We start from the raw sequence: 18,149 nt of genomic DNA, 5'->3' as shown, positions 1-18,149 counted from the left end.
GAGTGTCCTTTCTTTGAAAATTAGGTCTCAGAGATTATGTGACCACTTCTGCTGATTATTCTCTGACAGTTTCCTTTTAGAACCCAAGGTCAGACACTGGTCCAGGGCCATGCTTACGAAGGTCCTGACTGAAATGAAACACACAGCCATCCTCTGCCCCATCAGTGCTTCATATACTTCCGGCACACTGACGTGTTTCCTGGAACCAGAGAAACACATGACCCATGGCTAGTCAGATCAAAATAATAAAAAAGAGAAATTATTCTCTCCATCCTTTGGAGTTTCTGCTAATGAGGAAGCTCAAGGATTCTCTAACCTCTCATGCCCTGTTCTGGTGTCCTTTGCACAGACAGCAAGCATTTTGTTTGTCAGATTCTCCCTCACATTTCTGGCCACAGTGCTGCTCATATACTTACGTTCACGCCCATTGCCTTACAGTCATATTTTTTTTAGCCATAGAGTTATATGATTTTAGTTGATATCAGAGTCTTTATCCTGGGGCTATTCCAAAGTTAGACCCACCCCAACCAAAAGGAGTGTTTAATAAGGCAAATTATTATTTTTCTAAAGAGGAATGTGTATGTGTGTGTGTGTGTGTGTGTGTGTGTGTGTGTGTGTGTGTGTATGAGTGAGTGATATTTGAGTAATGGTCATATCTTGCAGTGTAGATGACTTTTAACTTGCTTGAAGTGCAACAGACCACACTGGGTGTTGAACCTAATGTGTTGCTGTTGGCATCCTGTTTTTTTAATTTAATTTATTTATTATAATTTATTTATTATATATATATAGTGTTCTAGACACCAGCTCTCATTATAGGTGATGGGTGTGAACCATCGTGTGGTTGCTGGGAATTGAACTCAGGACCTCCGGAACAGCAGTCAGTTTTCTTAACCTCTGAGCCATCTCTCCAGTCTCCTCTCCTGTTCTAATTCAATGGAGGTGTTTTCTTTTTTTTTCTTTTTTCTTTTTCTTTTTCTTTCTTCCTTTCTTTCTTTCTTTTCTTTTTTTTTTTTTTGCTCTTCACACAGGTGACTGAGTACACAAAAGCAAGGAGAAACACAAAGATATTTGTGCTCATTAATGATTAGTCTGAGAGTTTGGAAGGGATTGTATCTGAAGCAGGCCCACAGACCCATGAAAAGGCCTTTGAAAGATAACCCAATTTGAGGGCTGAACTGTCTTACTTCTACCTCTAGTCCCCCAGTGGTGAGCAGAACATTTGCTAAGTGTTCAGAAGGAAAAGGGGGGGTCTACTCAAGAGTAAAGATGTCAAAAGACACCGTTCTGTGCAAAGAGTAGAAACAAGAGTATGTTATGGGACTAAGGTATGATAGGTAGGTGGAGACCTGTATTGAAGCTGGGCTGCCACCTCATTTGTTAATTTTTCTGTAGCCTGTAGAGGCTGTGAGTAAATAAATAATCACACAATTCGTGCTTCCCTCATCCACGGCAAGGGTGGGGTGCTCCTGAGGCTGTCACCTGGGACTTCTGGGGACTTTGGAGGACTGTGAAGGAGGCATTATCTGGATTGTCAGGGAGGGCAGCAGTGCAAGCAAATAATTCTAGTTCCTATTTATCCAAAGTCACATCATCATCTGAAACCAGTTAGGCCATAGCTGAGGGAGTAAAGAACCCCAGGGCCCGCCGTGGTGAGCTCGTGTTAATCATTCACTGCTTATGTGCAGACTCTAGTCTTCCAATGTGCTTTTTCCCTATCATTCATTTGGTCTCCAGAGGTATTTTGTTTGTTTGCTTGTTGTTGTTGTAGTTTTTCTTTCTTTCTTTCTTGTTTTCTTCCTTGTCTTCTTTCTTTCTTTCTTTCTTTCTTTCTTTCTTTCTTTCTTTTTACAGCTCTTTGTCTAGAATATAGATCTGTTATATATATAACACTCCTATATTCAGTGTTATTTCCTAAGTTAAAAAGGAGGAAGATGCAAGGTTCTCGGTAGGGCTCAGGACTTAGCTGGTATGATTTAGAGACGACGAACTGCAGCTCAGAATTTCTAACTACCACCCCTTTATTGTGCTTTCGGTATTAATCAAGACTTTTTTTTCTATTATTCTATTTGAAGAGTACAGAAATGTGCCCTTTTGACCCTCATGCATGGCATCTTTATCTCTCCAGTCCCGGAAACTGCTCCGGTCGTCATGAAAATCGAAAGCTCAAGCCCCGACACCGTGGAAGTCAGCTGGGCTCCGCCCCAATTCCCAGGTGGACCTATCTTGGGTTATAATTTAAGGCTGATCAGTAAAAATCAAAAGTTAGATTCAGGGACCCAGAGAACCAGTTTCCAGTTTTATTCTACTCTTCCAAACACCACTTACAGGTAAGCGCTAAGCAGTACAGGTTGAAATGACACCTTCATTGATGCAGGCAGGATGATTATTTAAGAAATCTGCCTAAAAATCAATTAAGTGTATTCAGAAACATGCCACTGGCTCTATTCCATTGTGTTGAAGTCGTACTTTTTCTCAAATTTGCATATGTATTATAATCATACCATCCTAAGCAAGAAAGTTTTTAATATATTAAATGGCCCTTATAAGTATGAGGCAATAATAATATAAATACCATAGCTGTGATTTGTTTATTTTAGAAACATGAAAAAAACGAAGGAGGTAAAATTCTGTTAGTGGTATTTTTTTATTAACCACTGAGGATGATTTTATTATGGCTAGTGTCACTGGCATTGACTAAGAGTTCTTTAAGTAGGGGGTGAAATGGTCATGCAGATAGCAGAGTTGAGCTTTTGACCTCAGTGACCCTGAACTGTTCTGTGGGGAATGAAAACAGGGATGTGATTGATGGCTATCCCAGGGCTGAGCGGAGACACTGAGTAACTAGATCTATGCACCACCACACCATCTTTAAATAGACTCTCTGTTGCTCCTATATTTATCTCATGTTCACAACATGCCATGTGAAACACATCTCTCCAAATTGTTTTTGGAATAGGTTTTCTATTGCAGCAGTAAATGAAGTTGGTGAAGGGCCAGAAGCAGAATCTGTAATTACCACTCCATCGCCTGCAGGTATGGTTTAGCCTTCTCCTTCCTGTTATACAGGGATAATGGTTGACTGGGGTAAAGGTCAGAGTTCAGAGGTCATCAAGTAGATCTCAAGATCCTTCCTCTTATGCATTTTTTTGTGCCTGATAATTAAAAATTTTAAGTTATTCTGCATATTTGGCAAATAGAAGGTTAGAGAGACAGTTGATACTAGAATTTTGAGACTTAAAAATAGAATGAAAAACTTAAGCATTTTAAGAAAGATGGCTACAAACAAACTCTTGGTTTTCATTCAGATCACTATGTATGGTCATTTGTGTTTACAAATTTAGGATTTACACATAAACTTTCCTAACCCGACACTGCTTCTCTTGTGCATTGTCACAACAGACATTTTCCCATATTTTTTTTTTTTTTACAATTACCTCGAGTGGTATTTGTAGGAGCAAATGCTTTCGAAGAAGCATTAGATTTTTTTTTTTTTGAGAAGTGAATTAGAGTCTTGCCTAAGTCAAGGGCTCCAAATTCCTTTGGCCTGTTTTTGACTTCCAGCAGAACTCCATCCCATGGCTTGACCACTGCTTGCTCCCATCTCCACACAACTATGCCTGTAGTATTGGATGTCATCCATCATCAGCCTATATTTTTGGCTCTTCCTAGACTCTAGGAAAACAGAGGTATTATTATCAGGCATGAAACACGCCTGAAGGGAAAGTTAAATATAGAGCAGGGTTAAGGTTGCTATGTGATTATTGCATACCACTTATTAATGGTCCTGAAAGTGTCCATCACTCATGCACTTTGCATTAGTTTTCAGTGGAACAGGGTAGCAATCAGAGGTCTGTAGCCTTCAAATTTAAGAACTGTTCTCCTGCTTGAAAGGGAGAGAAGTTGAAGGCAACACCTTCAACATAACCTGTGTTATGTACTAACCCACTTTGGTTGAGGCTGGATTGCAACAGTTAAGGAAATTGTCTTGACTAGGGATAACAGTTTAATGACTATTGGAACAAGGATGGTATAACACGTCACATGACAAGTTCACATAGACCTACTTGATTGTCACCATATTTGCTACTTCCAACCATGGGTTTAGAGAGAGTCTGCCACAGATGCAATACAACTAAGTAACTTCAGAAAATTTAGTTGAGTCTTTAAAAGAGCTGTCTCCCTTGGGTTGAAGCACTGAAACTTACTCTGTTGCTTTGTGTATGTTGGTCAGTATGCCTATAAATTATGTTTTTCAGTTCAAGAAGAAGAACAATGGCTCTTTTTATCCAGAAAAACTTCTTTAAGAAAGAGGTCCTTAAAGTACTTGGTAGAAGAAGCACATTGCCTTTGGTCAGATACCATACGCCATAATATTACAGGTCAGTCTAACAGAATCATGTCTTGTCACTGTAAAAGGAAATATTTGGAATTTCTGGATGGAATCTTCTAGAATATAGGAATATTAAAATTTGTTCTTAGAAGTCAGTGCTAGCTATGGAGATCCCATAGATCCCCAAAATACTACAGGATATTTCCAATGCTCTTGGTTACCCTCTGGAACTGGAAGAAAGATGCTGTTTCTGAAAACACCCATTCTTTAGTCATAGAACCTGGAGAGATCGAACTGGGTAAAGATCTGGAAGCTTTATCCTTTCTGGATAGATTTCCTAGTGCTGAAATGTGCTATGCACACTACAGGGTGACTATAGCAAAACTATTTTCTTTTTAGGACTAAGCAGTTGCACATCTGAACTCACAGTGGCTGTGATCAAACACACAAGTTCTCTGTGAGATCAAGTCGGCCAGAGCAGTACAGGTTACCAGCGGTGGCAGAGCTGGTCCTGTCATGCAGCAGGGGAGAGTCAGGGTAGGCAGGTGCGGCGGATAATAGTTAACGGACATAAGGCTAGACATAAAGGTAAACATTTATTACTTAAAGAAAGGGAGACATTAAGACATGGAGACAAACAGAGAGAGACAGAAACACGTGTGCACACGGCAAGAGACGGACAGAAAAGGGGAAAACCAAGATGGCTACGAGGTTAGAAGTGGCTGGAAGTGGGCGTGGTTAGCCCTTAAAGGGACCAGAGAGAGCCTAAGGAATAACAGGGTACATGCTTAAACATGTCTGAGGCTCTGGAGTCTTTCAGCACTAAACAAACAACCCCCACACCAAACCCACTTTACCCCAGTTTTCCCAATGTTTCTATGGTGCGGGAGAATTGTCTGTATTCTGTCAGTCATGTTTTAAATAAACGCTGATTGGCCAGGCAGGAGGTGTAGGCAGGAAAACCAGACAGGAAGTGGAAATGATACAAAGAGAGCAGGAGAATTCTGGGGAGGAGGAAGTTGATTCCTCCCACTCCTGCCCAGATCACCGAAGCAGCAGGATGTGGGCTGCCCCACTGGAAAAGGTACAGAGCCACATGGCTAAAATAGATTAGAAAAATGGGTTAATCAAGATGTGAGAGTTAGCCAGTAAGAAGCCTGACCTAACAGGCTAATCAACATTATAACTTACAGAGATCTGTGTGTGATTTTTCTCTGGGACTAAATAGCTGGGGGGCCGGGCAGGATAGATAACCCCCAACAAGCAGGCCCCCTTCATTTCTAGAATTGACAATCTTGAATATTTGCAGAGTATACTATTCTAAAATTCTTCAAGTATTTTATGTACATTACGAATATACCTAACATATTTGCACAGATAGGTTATATATACTAGAAGAATCTAGAAGACTATTTTTTTTAGATTATAAGAACTTTTATTTGACTTTAACAAATATTAAAGACAAATTCACTTCATTCTAAGTTTTTCTGTTCCTGTGGACATTTAACCACATATATGTTCTTGCTTGATTCTTCTAGGGATAGCAGTCAATGTCCAACAGCAGGTGGTTTATTTCTCAGAAGGAACTTCCATATGGATGAAGGAGGTAGCCAATATGTCTGATATGTCTGATCTGAGAAGTTTTTACAGAGGCTCAGGCCTAATCTCTTCCATCTCTATAGACTGGCTTTACAAAAGGATGTATTTCATCATGGATAAACTGGTTAGTCTGCATGAATATAGTTAGTTATCAATATTAACATTCATATTTGGTGATAAACATAACATTGTTTCACTGACTACTTATTTCAGATACTAGATCAACAATGAATCATGGACCTAGTATACAAGAACATCTAGCCTATCTCCATTAATCTGCGTATCACCATGTGGCTGTGGCTTACCCGGTCAAGTTCTGGTGTCTGTCTCCAGAGGGGCTACGTGGTGTCTCCCTGACTCTGCCTCCTTTCTCCCAGTATTCAGTTTTATTTTCCCTGCCTAGCTAAGTTTTGCTCTGCTATAGGTCCAAAGCAATCCTTCATTAACCAATGATATTCACAGCATACAGAGGGGAATCCCACATTACCCAGCAAGTTTTTTATTAATGATAATTTATCTACTTTATCTAATTAATGATAATTTCTTGTATTTGTGGCATCACTGTGTAAGACTATCTATTGTAAAAAAAAGTCTGCTGCATCTTTAACTGTATGGTAACCTGGGTTTATTTTAATAGGCCTCTGAAAATATGTAAGTACTGGAATCTTTAAGAAGATACAGTCTTCTTAACTTAAACTTGTGTTTCAAGTTTTCATTTTATAAGTGCATGTTTAATGAAATGAACAAAGGCTGCTGCCACACCTGAAGTTCAGAAGCTTGTATATGGCACAAATTTTAAAAATAATTGGGTGCTTCCTTAAACAATCAACCAATCAACAAACCAACAAACAAATAAGAACAAAACAAAATACCCCACCATATTTGCATATTAATGGTACTAATAGAAATAAAACTCATTAGGATATAAAATAGAAAGTTCATTTTTCTCCCCCATACTATTTTGTATAGCCCAGGCTAGCCTGTTATTCACGATCTTCCTGCCTCAGACTCCTCAGCTCTGAGATTATAGCTGTGCACCAATTAAATTACCCATTAAGTGCTTTTCTTGTGTGTTTCGTAAAGTCCACAGTGATCATCACAACTCACAGTACCAAATTGCTCAGGAAACACTTGGTGCCAAGATGAATGCAGACAGACGTTAATCTTGTTGCTGTATTTTTTGATTTTCTAGGTATACACTTGTGACTTAGAAAATTGCTCAAATTTTGAGGAAATAACTCCGTTACCTATTATTGCACCTAGAAAAGTTGTGGTTGATTCCTATAATGGGTAAGTGTTAGCCTTGTAAATATGTGTTCTCTTCCATTGGCAAAAGTTTCTGTGACGTTTGCTTGTCAGTGCAGCTCTATAACACCTGACGAGTTCAACCGAGCACCTCGTTTTGGGTCAACTTAATTCAAATTGTTTTCAAATTTGGTTGTTTCCTCTTCTACAGCAAACTGTAGTTACATGGAAATGACCTTTGGTTAGAGACCTTGGGACCATGATTCTAGTCCAGTACTTGGCACCACTTTATGATAGGAACCAATACCACGTTGCTCCCTTCCGCGCCCATGGAGAGAAGCTGCTTCATCAAGTGATTTGTGGCTGAGCCATTCAGCTCCCTTTCATCCTTTGGCCTGGCTCTTGTGCCTATCAAGAGGCTGTTTTCCAAGTAGGCTACTACCATCCTCCCTTATGGGACAGGATTTGGTGATTAAGAACAGGTATACATCTCAACTGTAAGGCTCCCTTTCCCTGATGGGAAAAATGAAAAACAAACAAAAAGACCCACATTTTGTCTCAGCTGGGCTGTGCAGTTGCAGTGAGATCCCTCGCAAGCCAGTCTATGGCATTGCTTTTGACAATGAGATGTAGAATGAAATGCATTCCAAGAACGAGACGAAGATATTTTGTGTATGTCAAATGTTCATGAATGTGTTTGGGCAAAAGCATAGACAGTTATTTGGGGGATTAAATATGATCAACAAATTTTTTACTAATAACATTTTACTAATAAACATGTCCAATGTGGGTTAGATTAAACATTTTTCTTTGTTGTTGGGATAAATTTGCTTTCATTTTGAATGAAATGAAAAATAGAGCACATATTTTCTTACACTGTCATTCTTAAGAAAAGATTGCTCATTGTTATTTAAAGCCATACTTTCCTATTTGTATTCTTTAAAATTTTAGAAATTTCTTTGTGTGTGTGTGTGTGTGTGTGTGTGTGTGTGTGTACATGTGATGAATGTTTGGCACAAAAAACATGTTAGAAGTTAGAGTATACATATGTGGAGGACCGAGGACAACTTCCGGTGTTAGTTCTGACCCCCTACAGTGTGTTTGAGACGTGTGTCCTTGTCACTGTTCACCAGCTTAGCCGGCCCATGGGTCTTGAGACTCTACTTCCCATCTTGCCTCTGGAGTCCTGAGTCCTGGCATGCTCCTGCGATGGCTTTACGTGGGTTCTGGTTATTCAAACAAAGGTCTTGTGCAGAAAGCATGTTTGTTCACAGAGAAATCTCTCCAGCCCCTGAAATTAATTTTCACTTTAGTTTTGAATTCCTGAATTATAGAATTTTTTTGAGCTCAGGCTGATCTCAAAGTCACTAAATAGTTGAGGATGACCTCGAACTTCTGATTCCTCTGCTTCCATCTCCCAAGTCCTGGGATTACATATGTGAGCCATGATGTCTAGTTTTATGAAGTACTGAGAAACTCAAGCCTTTGTGCATGCTAGACAAGCAATTTACTAGTAGAAACTCATCTCTACTCCAAATTACAGATTTATAAAATGAAACAAATAAACAAAACCCCAAACCCTGTAATATAGGATAAGTTCTGCAGACTTTCTAGATATTTCTTTTTTTTAGAGTTTATTTTTATTTATTTATTTATTTATTTATTGAAAATTTCCACCTCCTCCCCGCCTCCCTTTTCCCTCCCCATTTTCCCCTCCCCCTCCCTCTCTAGTCCTAAGAGCAATCAGGGTTTCCTGCCCCGTGGGAAGTCCAAGGTCCTCCCCCCTCCATCCAGGTCTATAAAGGTGAGCATCCAAACAAACCAGGCTCCCACAAAGTCAGTCCATGCAGTAGAATCAAAGCCCAGTGCCATTGTTCTTGGCTTCTCAGTCAGCCCTCATTGCCAGCCACATTCAGAGGGTCCAGTTTGATCACATGCTCCATCACTCCCAGTCCAGCTGGCCTTGGTGAACTCCCTTTAGATCAGTCCCTCCGTCTCAGTGGGTGGACGCACCCCTCGTGGTCCTGACTTCCTTGCTCACATTCTCCCTCCTTCTGCTCCTCATTTGAACCTTGGGAGCTAAGTCCAGTGCTCCAAATAACATTTTTTTGAGGCAGGTTCTCAATGTAGCTCTGGCTGGGACTGGTACTCACTGTATAGACCAGGCTGGCCTCGAACTCATGAAAGTCTGCCCGCTTCTGATTCTAGAGTGGTTGATTTAAATACATGCACCTGTACAACGAACACCCCAATTATTAAGAAGATCATTTTATTGTGATGAATTTACATTCAAAAAATATCACACAGCTAGATCAAGGTAACCAACCACACAAACACTTATCCGGCCCTACCCAGGCTCTATTCTGTTGTGAAATTCTGTACGGTTAGGACAGCCTGTCTGAAGCAGTGAGCTTCACTCGGGCTTTTGTGCTTTCCCTGTCAGCTATAGTTTTATTTGCTAACCCACCACAGAAAGAAAGCTATGACAGAGCTGAAACCAGGAGAACAATGAGACATATCTTTTTTAATGACTCATGTCATGTGTCCTTTTTGTTTTTCTTTCAGTTTTTTGAGACAGGTTTATTTATTTATTTATTTATTTTTTTAATGTAACTCTGGCTGTCCTGGAACTCACTCTGTAGACCAGGCTGGTCTCAAACTCACAGAGATCCACCTTCCTGTGCCTCCCGAGTGCCGGGATTAAAGGTGTGTGCCACCACTGACTGACTCACATCTCCTTTTGTCTGTGTTTCATCCTTCCTCACCCAATACTACCTTTTCTCAGACTCCTTTCTAAGTGTTATACTGCAGCACACTTACAGCTGTTTACACGTATACATGTATGTAGTAGGCTAGGATCCACATGTGAGGGCGAGCAGGTGGTGTTTTTTTGTCTGAGTTTGGATAACCTTGATTAATATTCTAGTTTCTATAGTCATCCATTTTCCTCCAAATTGCATGATTTCAGTTTTCTTTACAGCTGAATAATATTCTATTTGGTCCCACATTTTCATTGCCCATTCTGCAGCTGTTGGACAACTAGTCTGATTCCATTTTCTTGCTATGGCAAACAATGTAGTAACAAACATGGGTGCGAATATCTCTATGGCACACTACAGAGTTCTTAGGGATGTATGCCCAGGAGTGGAATAGCTGTATTATATGGTAACTCTGTTTAAAATTTAAATCTAAACTGATTTCCATAATGGCTACATTAACTCACCAGCAGTAAGTGTTCTCATTTTGCACACCCTCTCCAACATTTGTGGTCAGATTTCTTGACACGGGGCTGGGGTGTCAAACCTGTTTGAGCTAGGGTGAGGTGGCATCTCAGTGTAGTTTTAATTTGCATCCCCCTAATGGCTAGGGATGCTGGATGCTTTCAAAAGTAGTTATTAGGGGCTGGAGCGATAGCTTAGTGGTTAAGAGCATTGGCTGTCCTTCCAGAGGTACTGCATGGTGTCTTACAACCGTCTCTAGAGGGATCTGATGCCCTCTTCTGGCACAAGGTTGTATATGCAAATAGAGCACTACTATCCATAAAGAATAGTTATTGGCTCCTTTGTGCTTCCTTTGAAAAGTGTCTATAGAATTCATCAGATCATTTATTGATGGCAGTTCTACTTCCTGAGTACTTAACTTCTGCAATTTTTTTTTCTAAATTCTCAATCCTATCCCTTTTCCTGAAGTGTAGCTGGTTTAGATTTTCTCCCATTCTGTGTGGACTGTCAGCTTGCTCTGCTGATAGTGTCCTTTGCTGCGCAGAAACTTTTAAACGTCATGTAGTCTCAGCTGCTGATACTTGGGGACATTTCCTGTTCTGTTTAGAGAGTTCTTCTCTACATGATGTTTTGTTTGCTTCTAGCAGTTTTGGTTTTTCACGTTTTAAATGAAAAGTTTAATTATGAGTTTATAACCATACCGCCTGAATGCATGCAGTCTCGTCTGGTCCAGATCTTATTTCCCTTATTTGTGGGGGTGTAAGATCCTATGGAATGCTTGGCTGCTGTTGGCAGTTACATAATATGGTCATTCTGTGGATAATGAACTTCACTTACCAAATCAGCCTTTCAAACATACCATGGGGGTTCCTTTTCTCCATCAGAATAAAATGGATTTGTGCTTAGATTTTGAAATATGACCAGAAAAGATCATGATAATTAGGATTACACCAATTTTTATACTTACGTATTACCAAAATCTTCCTTTCAATAATCGTTTTATACTGTGGTAGTTACCTTTGTTAGACAGGGCGGCTGAGACTCAAGCCGATCCAGCGGTTGTCCACACTGCTTTACAATGAGCCAGGATAGGACCCTCTGCATCTGGCCCTTCTGATCGTCTTCTGCTTTGACAGAAAAGTTTCTATAAAACCCAGCAGGTCTGTGTCCTTAGGACACTGGATGTGTGCGGCAGTTCACAGCTGTCCTGGCGTTCACACTGGTGTCCTACTTTCCCACCATTGCGTCATGCCCTTATGGAGTTTCTACTCGATGTGAATCCTGACTCTTTCCTTCTCCCCATCCTTTGTATTCTGCCTCTCACTTCGGTCTGGTTTTTCTTCTCGCTCCCTTTCCTCTTCTTCCTTTTCCTTCTTTCCTTTCATGTAGTGAGCAGGGTAGGAGTTACGCTTTCGTCCCTGTTTGTTTGAGGACTGTGCTTCATTAATCCATTTTTTCTTTATATGTTCTATTTCTCCAAATACTTTTTTAACAGTTTTGAATTTGGTAGAGCAGACAGACAAGAGCCTTTCCTTCTGCCCACTCCTTCAGTGGGCAAACAACATAGATTCATATCTCAAAGTGAGCTTGCATCTCAGGGTTTTACCTGAGGCTGGAAAGTGGTTGCAGTTATAAAGATTTGGGAAGATCACCAAGAAGAATGATCGTAGACTGAATAATGACAAGGAAGAGGGCCTAGCAGTTGTGATGTACATTAGAATGTAACATTGCACGGGGTTCTGGCAAGATATTTTTGATGGTATGAACCCACTAGCATCTATTTGCATGTTCACAAATTCTTAACCAACAAATTAGCTGTTTTATATATACCAGTTACATTTTTTAAAATATTTATTTTGTATGTATGAGTGTTTTGCTTCTTATATGTCTGTGCACATATGTCTGTGCCAATTGTATGCCTGGTTTCTGAGGAGGCCAGGAAGAGTGTGGTGGCCCACAGATGACTCAGTTTCCATCTGGAGCCTGTTCTGCCTTATAAGTCCTTAGAGTTCAAGCTTGTTTGTTCCAGTCTCCTTGAGAGCAGTGAGAACGTTCTAATAAAGCCCACGGGGAAAGAACTCATTACCTACTAAGATACAGGGTGGTGACTGCCAGCCGAAGGCGCAGCCAGGTAGAAAAGGAAACTGCTGGCTGCTAGCAGGACTCCCACGATAGACAGCGATCCTCCCTGCGCTTTCTCCCAAGGACAGTGCAGGAAGGTGGCTGACTAACTCTATGGCTTTTCACCCTGCCTTCTGCTCTGAATCTGTATAAAAGCAAGTTCTGGAAAAAACAAACAAACAAACAAAACTCTGGGCTGTTTGGTGTTGACCAACAGACCCCCCCAAATCTTTCCTGTGTCTCTGTCTCAGTTTCTTTATCTGCCGTTTCCTTAGTCCTCATGTCCCCACCAGGCACCCAGGCTGATTCGTCAGCAGGCTCCAACAGTAGAGGGTATCAGGTCCCCTGGACCTGGAGTTATTGATGTTTGTGAGCTGCCGTGTGGGTGCTGGGAATCAAACGTGGGTCCTCTGTAAGAGCAGCCGGTGCTCTTCACTGCTGCACTTATCTTTTCAGCCCCACTGGTTAAAATTTGACTTTGATATTTGATTGCCCATAAAATATTTAACTCTGTCTTTTCTCTTTCCATATTAGAAGGTCACTAGATTTCACATATGGCCTACATCTTTAAAACATTTTTATTTTGTTTTCATGTGTGTATGTGGGTGTATGTTTGAGCATAGTTGGCCTCAGATGTCAGAGGCCTGAAATCCTCTGGATTTGTAGGCTTTGTGAGCTATCTGATATAGGTGTCAGGCATAGAAATCCTGTCCTCCAGCAGGGATAGAAAGAGCCTTTAACAGCTGAGGCACCTCCCAGCCCCTTAGCCTTACATCTCTATCTTTAATTCTTCTATTGAGTTCTTTCTCCTGATAGTTGAGTTGTCCTGCTCAGCCGCCTTGGTCACTTGTTGCATATTCTCCATTGTTTGCAAAATGAAACATATACCATTATAATTGCCTGACCTACTTATAGGCAAATTTTCTTAAAAGTTTAGGTGACTCCAGATACAAAATAGATCAGTTAATTGTAGCAAAATGCAAAGAGCTTAAGTGTTTTGTTTCTTCTGTTTATCATTCTCAGGGCAAGAGAAAATTGATTGACAGAATTCAGCTTAAGAATTTGGATATTCTTGAGGAAACATTTTTAACATTTTTAGAAATTCATGTGCGTTGTGTGTGTGTGTGTGTGTGTGTGTGTGTGCTCACCCTTGTCTGTTCCTGCACACGGAGTTACTGGAGGTGAAAACTGGGTGCATTTCTCTATCACATCTGTGTTTTTGAGACGGGGTCTCTTGCTTAACCTGCAGCTCAGCATTTTCTGATAGACACACTTGCAAATCCCCAGTCCCATGGGAGCTGCAGGTGTGCACATCTGTGCTTGGTTTCTTCATGGGTTCTGGGATCCACACTCAGGTCTCCATGCTTATCTGGAAGATACTTTCCTCACTTGGCCATATCCCCAACCCTAACTATGTGATTTGTATATATTATGCTTTCCCTGAAATCTTTACAGATACTTTTTAGTCTTAACTTTGATTCTTTAAAAGGCCCCTTGTAGGAATTAAAAGACCATGCATAGTCATACGGGATGGAGTGTACAAGCCTTTAACTTCTAGCTGTAATCAGCTGGGTGTATTTTCAGCTTTGACCTTTATCATTTTGCACTTCTGGGAGTCCTGGGATACGTGGTAGTGATTTTGTAATAGGCTAAAGCAGTTAGCCCAGAACATCACACAGATACCCTTTCGCTGAATGACACCTGTCTTCTTTCGCTCCTCTGTCAGGTACATCTTCTATCTCCTGAGAGATGGCATTTACAGAGTCAATCTCCCTTTGCCATCTGGCAGGCACACAGAAGCTGTGCGCATCGTGGAGAGCGGCACGCTAAAGGACTTCGCCGTAAAGCCCCAGTCCAAGCGAATCATTTACTTCAATGACACCATGCAAGTCTTCATGTCCACGTTTCTGGATGGCTCTGCTTTCCATCAGGTGCTGCCTTCGGTCCCGCTTAAGGATGTGATGAGCTTTGCTTGTGAAAACAACGACTTCCTCATTACAGACGGCAAGGCCATATTCCAGCAGGACTCCTTGTCTTTCAATGAGTTCATCGTGGGATGTGACCTGAGTCACATAGAAGAGTTTGGCTTTGGTAACTTGGTCATCTTCGGCTCATCCATCCAGTCGTACCCTCTGCCAGGCCATCCACAGGAGCTTTCGGTGCTGTTTGGTTCTCAAGAGGCGCTTGTGCAATGGAGGCCTCCTGCTCTCGCCATAGGAGCCAGTGAGTATGCTGTGCGCAGGGTGACTAGTGGCCAGCTGAAAGGGAGAGAGGTCAGCACAGAGATTCAGTTTTTAGAGTCTGTATCGAGTCTTTAGTCAAGGGCAACTACTTAGCTTGAATAGTGTCTTCGCATTTTTCTTACATTTATTACTAGCCTTGCAGTTGGATGGTCTTTATATTCCATCAGTAGATCTCAACAGAATAGACCAGCCATTTTTTGGACATCTATTATGAGGTATATTGACTATCTAGTTTGAATGGAGTCGAGGCAGGAGGATGACACACTTGGGCTGAGGGGCTTGCATGAATTTTGGCTATTCCCTGAAGCTTTCTGAGCTTGGCTCTCCATCCGTGGGTAGACAGAATACAACACATGTGGTCGGAAGCAAGTCAGCTCTGGAGCTTTTCAGTTAAAAGGAGGGTTAACGATCCCAGTCTGTGAAAAGATGGTCTTTAACTCTGGGTTGCTGTGGAAGTAGCTGTAGACCAGATGTAAATGGATAGTTGAAGCTGTGTTCTCGTGCGACTTTTCAAACAGAAGCCGGGAACAGCTTTGCCTCATGGGCCATCTTTCGACAGCCTTTAATCATCTCCAGGCAGTAAGATTTAGTAACCTTGGGCAATTTTTACTGTATGACAAACTGATTGTGCTTATTTGCTACGTATCTCAAAAATAGCTGAGAACGAGGGCTGGGCTTGTAGCTCCGTTGGTTGAGTATTTGCCCAGCATGCACCAAGCCCTGAGTTCAATCCCCGGGGCTGCATAAACTTGACATGGTGATGGCCACCTGCAATCTCAGTACTCAAGAGGTAGTGGTAGGAGGATTGGAAGTTCAAGGTCACAGTCAGCTAGGTAAGAAATTGAGGCAAGCTTAGGACACATGAGGATTCCTTCTCTGCCTCTCTCTCACACTCACATTGAGAATAAATTGGCAGGTTCCCCCCAAGTTGATTTGGCTTCTGGTAATTACATTGGATATTAATTATTTTTATTAGGAGCCTGGTTATACCTGGTAGTGTTATAGAGAACCTCTCTTACATGACACAGAGTCTACCATGTAGAAGGAACTACAGTCTTAGCTGGGCATTGTAGCAAGTGCTTATAATCTCAGTGCTTGAGAGATTAAGGCAGGAGAATTTTAAATTTAAGGCAAGCCTGGGCTACATGGTGAAATCCCAACTTTTTTTTTTGCTTTTCAAGACAGGGTTTCTCTGTGTAGCTTTGGAGCCTGTCCTGACACTCACTCTGTAGACTACGTTGGTCTCAGACTCATGGGGATCCACCTGCCTCTGTCTCCCAAGTGCTAGGATTAACGGCGTGCGCCACCACTGCCCGGCCAAGTAAAAATGTCTTTAACAGCACACTGTCACGGCTTTACTTGCTGGAGATACCTTTATTTATATATTAAATATATATATAAATATACTTAATATTTATATATTAAGATCACCTTTAATAGTGCAGAGCAAGTGGCATGGGGAGGAATGGGCACTGCTGTCACCTAACTCTGTTAGTCGAGCAAGCATGGCTGCTGATTACTCTATATTTGAGATAGGTTACTGATCAATTTCTCAGAATTCTTTGGCCTGCCCTTATGGTATCATCCAGATCAATGACATCATTTAACTCCTTAGGCCCTTCTGCCTGGCAGAACTGGACTTATGAGGTGCAAGTTTCCACGCAAGACCATGCTAAAGCCACTCAAGTCTTCTCTAACATAAGTGGGACCACGCTGAATGTACCTGAGCTGCAGAGTGCTACGCAATACACAGTTTCTGTGAGAGCGAGCTCTCCTAAAGGGCCAGGGCCCTGGTCAGAGCCCTCAGTGGGTACCACCCTGGTTCCAGGTAAGAACAGTCTGGGGCTTGGAGGGAGGAGAGCCGTAGCCCGAGGGTCTTGTACAAGCTCTTACTTCAAATGTTAGAAAGGGGTAAGAATGAGCTGTGCTGACCTCTTGAGGGTGAATTTTTAATCTGAGATTAGGGAATCAAATCAATCACTGTGGATATTTGTATTTTTTTTACCTGATGCCTTGTATACTTCAAGACATATTTGAAGAAATGTAATTTTCTTCTTCACTGATTTCTTCTTAGTTTATTAAGACGTAATATTTCTCACCTCTGACGGTCTTGGAGAGAGACATTGAGGGGTCTATGAGTTGCACTGAATTTCATCGTCTTGGCTCAAAGAAATGGAAGGACAATGGTATCCGTTCTCTAGTCATTACCACAACTCCTGATAGGTTCTCAGAATGGGATCATGGCAAACAGTAACTGTGGGCAGTGAGAATGGCTGTGGTGACAGAGCAGCAACTCTCAACCTGTGGGTCGTGACCCCGTCAAGGTCAAACAACCCTGTCACAGGGGTTGCATATCAGATACCCTGCATATCATATTTACATTATGATTCATCACCGTAGCAACATTACAGTTATGAAGTAGCAACAAAAATAATTTTATGCCTGGGGCTCACCACAACACGAGGGACTGTGTTAAAGGGTCACAGAGTTAGGAAGGTTGAGAGCCACTGTGACAGACAGTGACACGGCCCCGAGTGTCTGGCCTGGCACTGTTAGACACCGTTTCAGTGGAACATAGCTGTGTATCTCTCTTCACATTTGATTTTAAATATTTATATAAAGCGCAGAAGAACATTTAACAGGATAGATAAGTCTACTAAACAGATGCAATTACTTATATTATTCTATAATATTTTGCAAAGTGTTGATAGTTTACTTTTTAAATATAATTTATTTAACTTTATTTGATGAGCATTGGTATGAAGGTATCATATCCCCTGTAACTGGAGTTACAGACAGTTGTGAGCTGCCATGTGGGTGCTAGGAAATGAACTCAGATCCTCTGGAAGAACTGCCAGTGCTCTTAACCCACTGAGCCATCTCTCCAGCCCCTCGTTTACTTTTTTTTTTTAAGTATGCATTAGTTGGGCATGTTGGCACCTGGACTTTAATCCAGCACTTAGGAAGCAGAGGCAAGCAGATCTCTATGAGTCTGATGCCAGCCTGGTCTACAAAGAGAGTTCTAGGCCATCGAGTACTAGATAGTGAGACACTGCCTTAAGGTATGCTTTGCATGAAATTTCTTACTAATTTCTTTTTATTTTACCACATAGCTACTGAGCCGCCATTCATCATGGCTGTGAAGGAAGATGGACTTTGGAGCAAGCCACTCAGTAGTTTTGGCCCAGGAGAGTTCCTGTCCTCTGACGTAGGAAATGTGTCAGGTAGACACGCTCACTCCCCCAAGTGTAGATTCTTACTTGGTGCCTTGCCAGGTGACTTAGCTAAAGGAAAGCCCTGAGTTCTTGCTGCCAGGGCTACCAAGAAGGGAAAATTCTGTCGGTGCTGTTGTTAAGAAAGTGTCTGCTCTCAGGCAGGGATGTTATT

The 18,149-nt window shown here is 41.5% G+C and overlaps 1 protein-coding gene across 4 annotated transcripts in view; it reads left to right on the top strand.

Moving 5' to 3' along the window:
- Ros1 (ROS proto-oncogene 1, receptor tyrosine kinase) overlaps nucleotides 1-18,149 on the top strand; it is a 131,582-nt gene that overhangs the window by 29,053 nt on the left and 84,380 nt on the right. For 3 of the 4 annotated variants that reach the window (XM_087910994.1, XM_087910983.1, XM_087910976.1), the window contains 8 exons: nucleotides 2,129-2,330; nucleotides 2,960-3,036; nucleotides 4,260-4,382; nucleotides 5,872-6,056; nucleotides 7,125-7,222; nucleotides 14,246-14,742; nucleotides 16,378-16,590; nucleotides 17,876-17,986. In XM_087910994.1, the coding sequence (XP_087767120.1) occupies nucleotides 2,129-2,330; nucleotides 2,960-3,036; nucleotides 4,260-4,382; nucleotides 5,872-6,056; nucleotides 7,125-7,222; nucleotides 14,246-14,742; nucleotides 16,378-16,590; nucleotides 17,876-17,986 (1,506 nt within the window). The remainder of the gene's footprint in view (nucleotides 1-2,128; nucleotides 2,331-2,959; nucleotides 3,037-4,259; nucleotides 4,383-5,871; nucleotides 6,057-7,124; nucleotides 7,223-14,245; nucleotides 14,743-16,377; nucleotides 16,591-17,875; nucleotides 17,987-18,149) is intronic. The other variant, XM_087911003.1, reaches the window with a different exon arrangement.

This window comes from Myodes glareolus, chromosome 1 (genome assembly GCF_982192425.1).
Source record: "Myodes glareolus chromosome 1, mMyoGla1.1, whole genome shotgun sequence".
Taxonomy (NCBI): Eukaryota; Metazoa; Chordata; class Mammalia; order Rodentia; family Cricetidae; genus Myodes; species Myodes glareolus.
The sequence above is the reverse complement of the archived record's forward strand: the minus strand, read 5'-3'. Positions and strand labels throughout refer to the sequence as shown.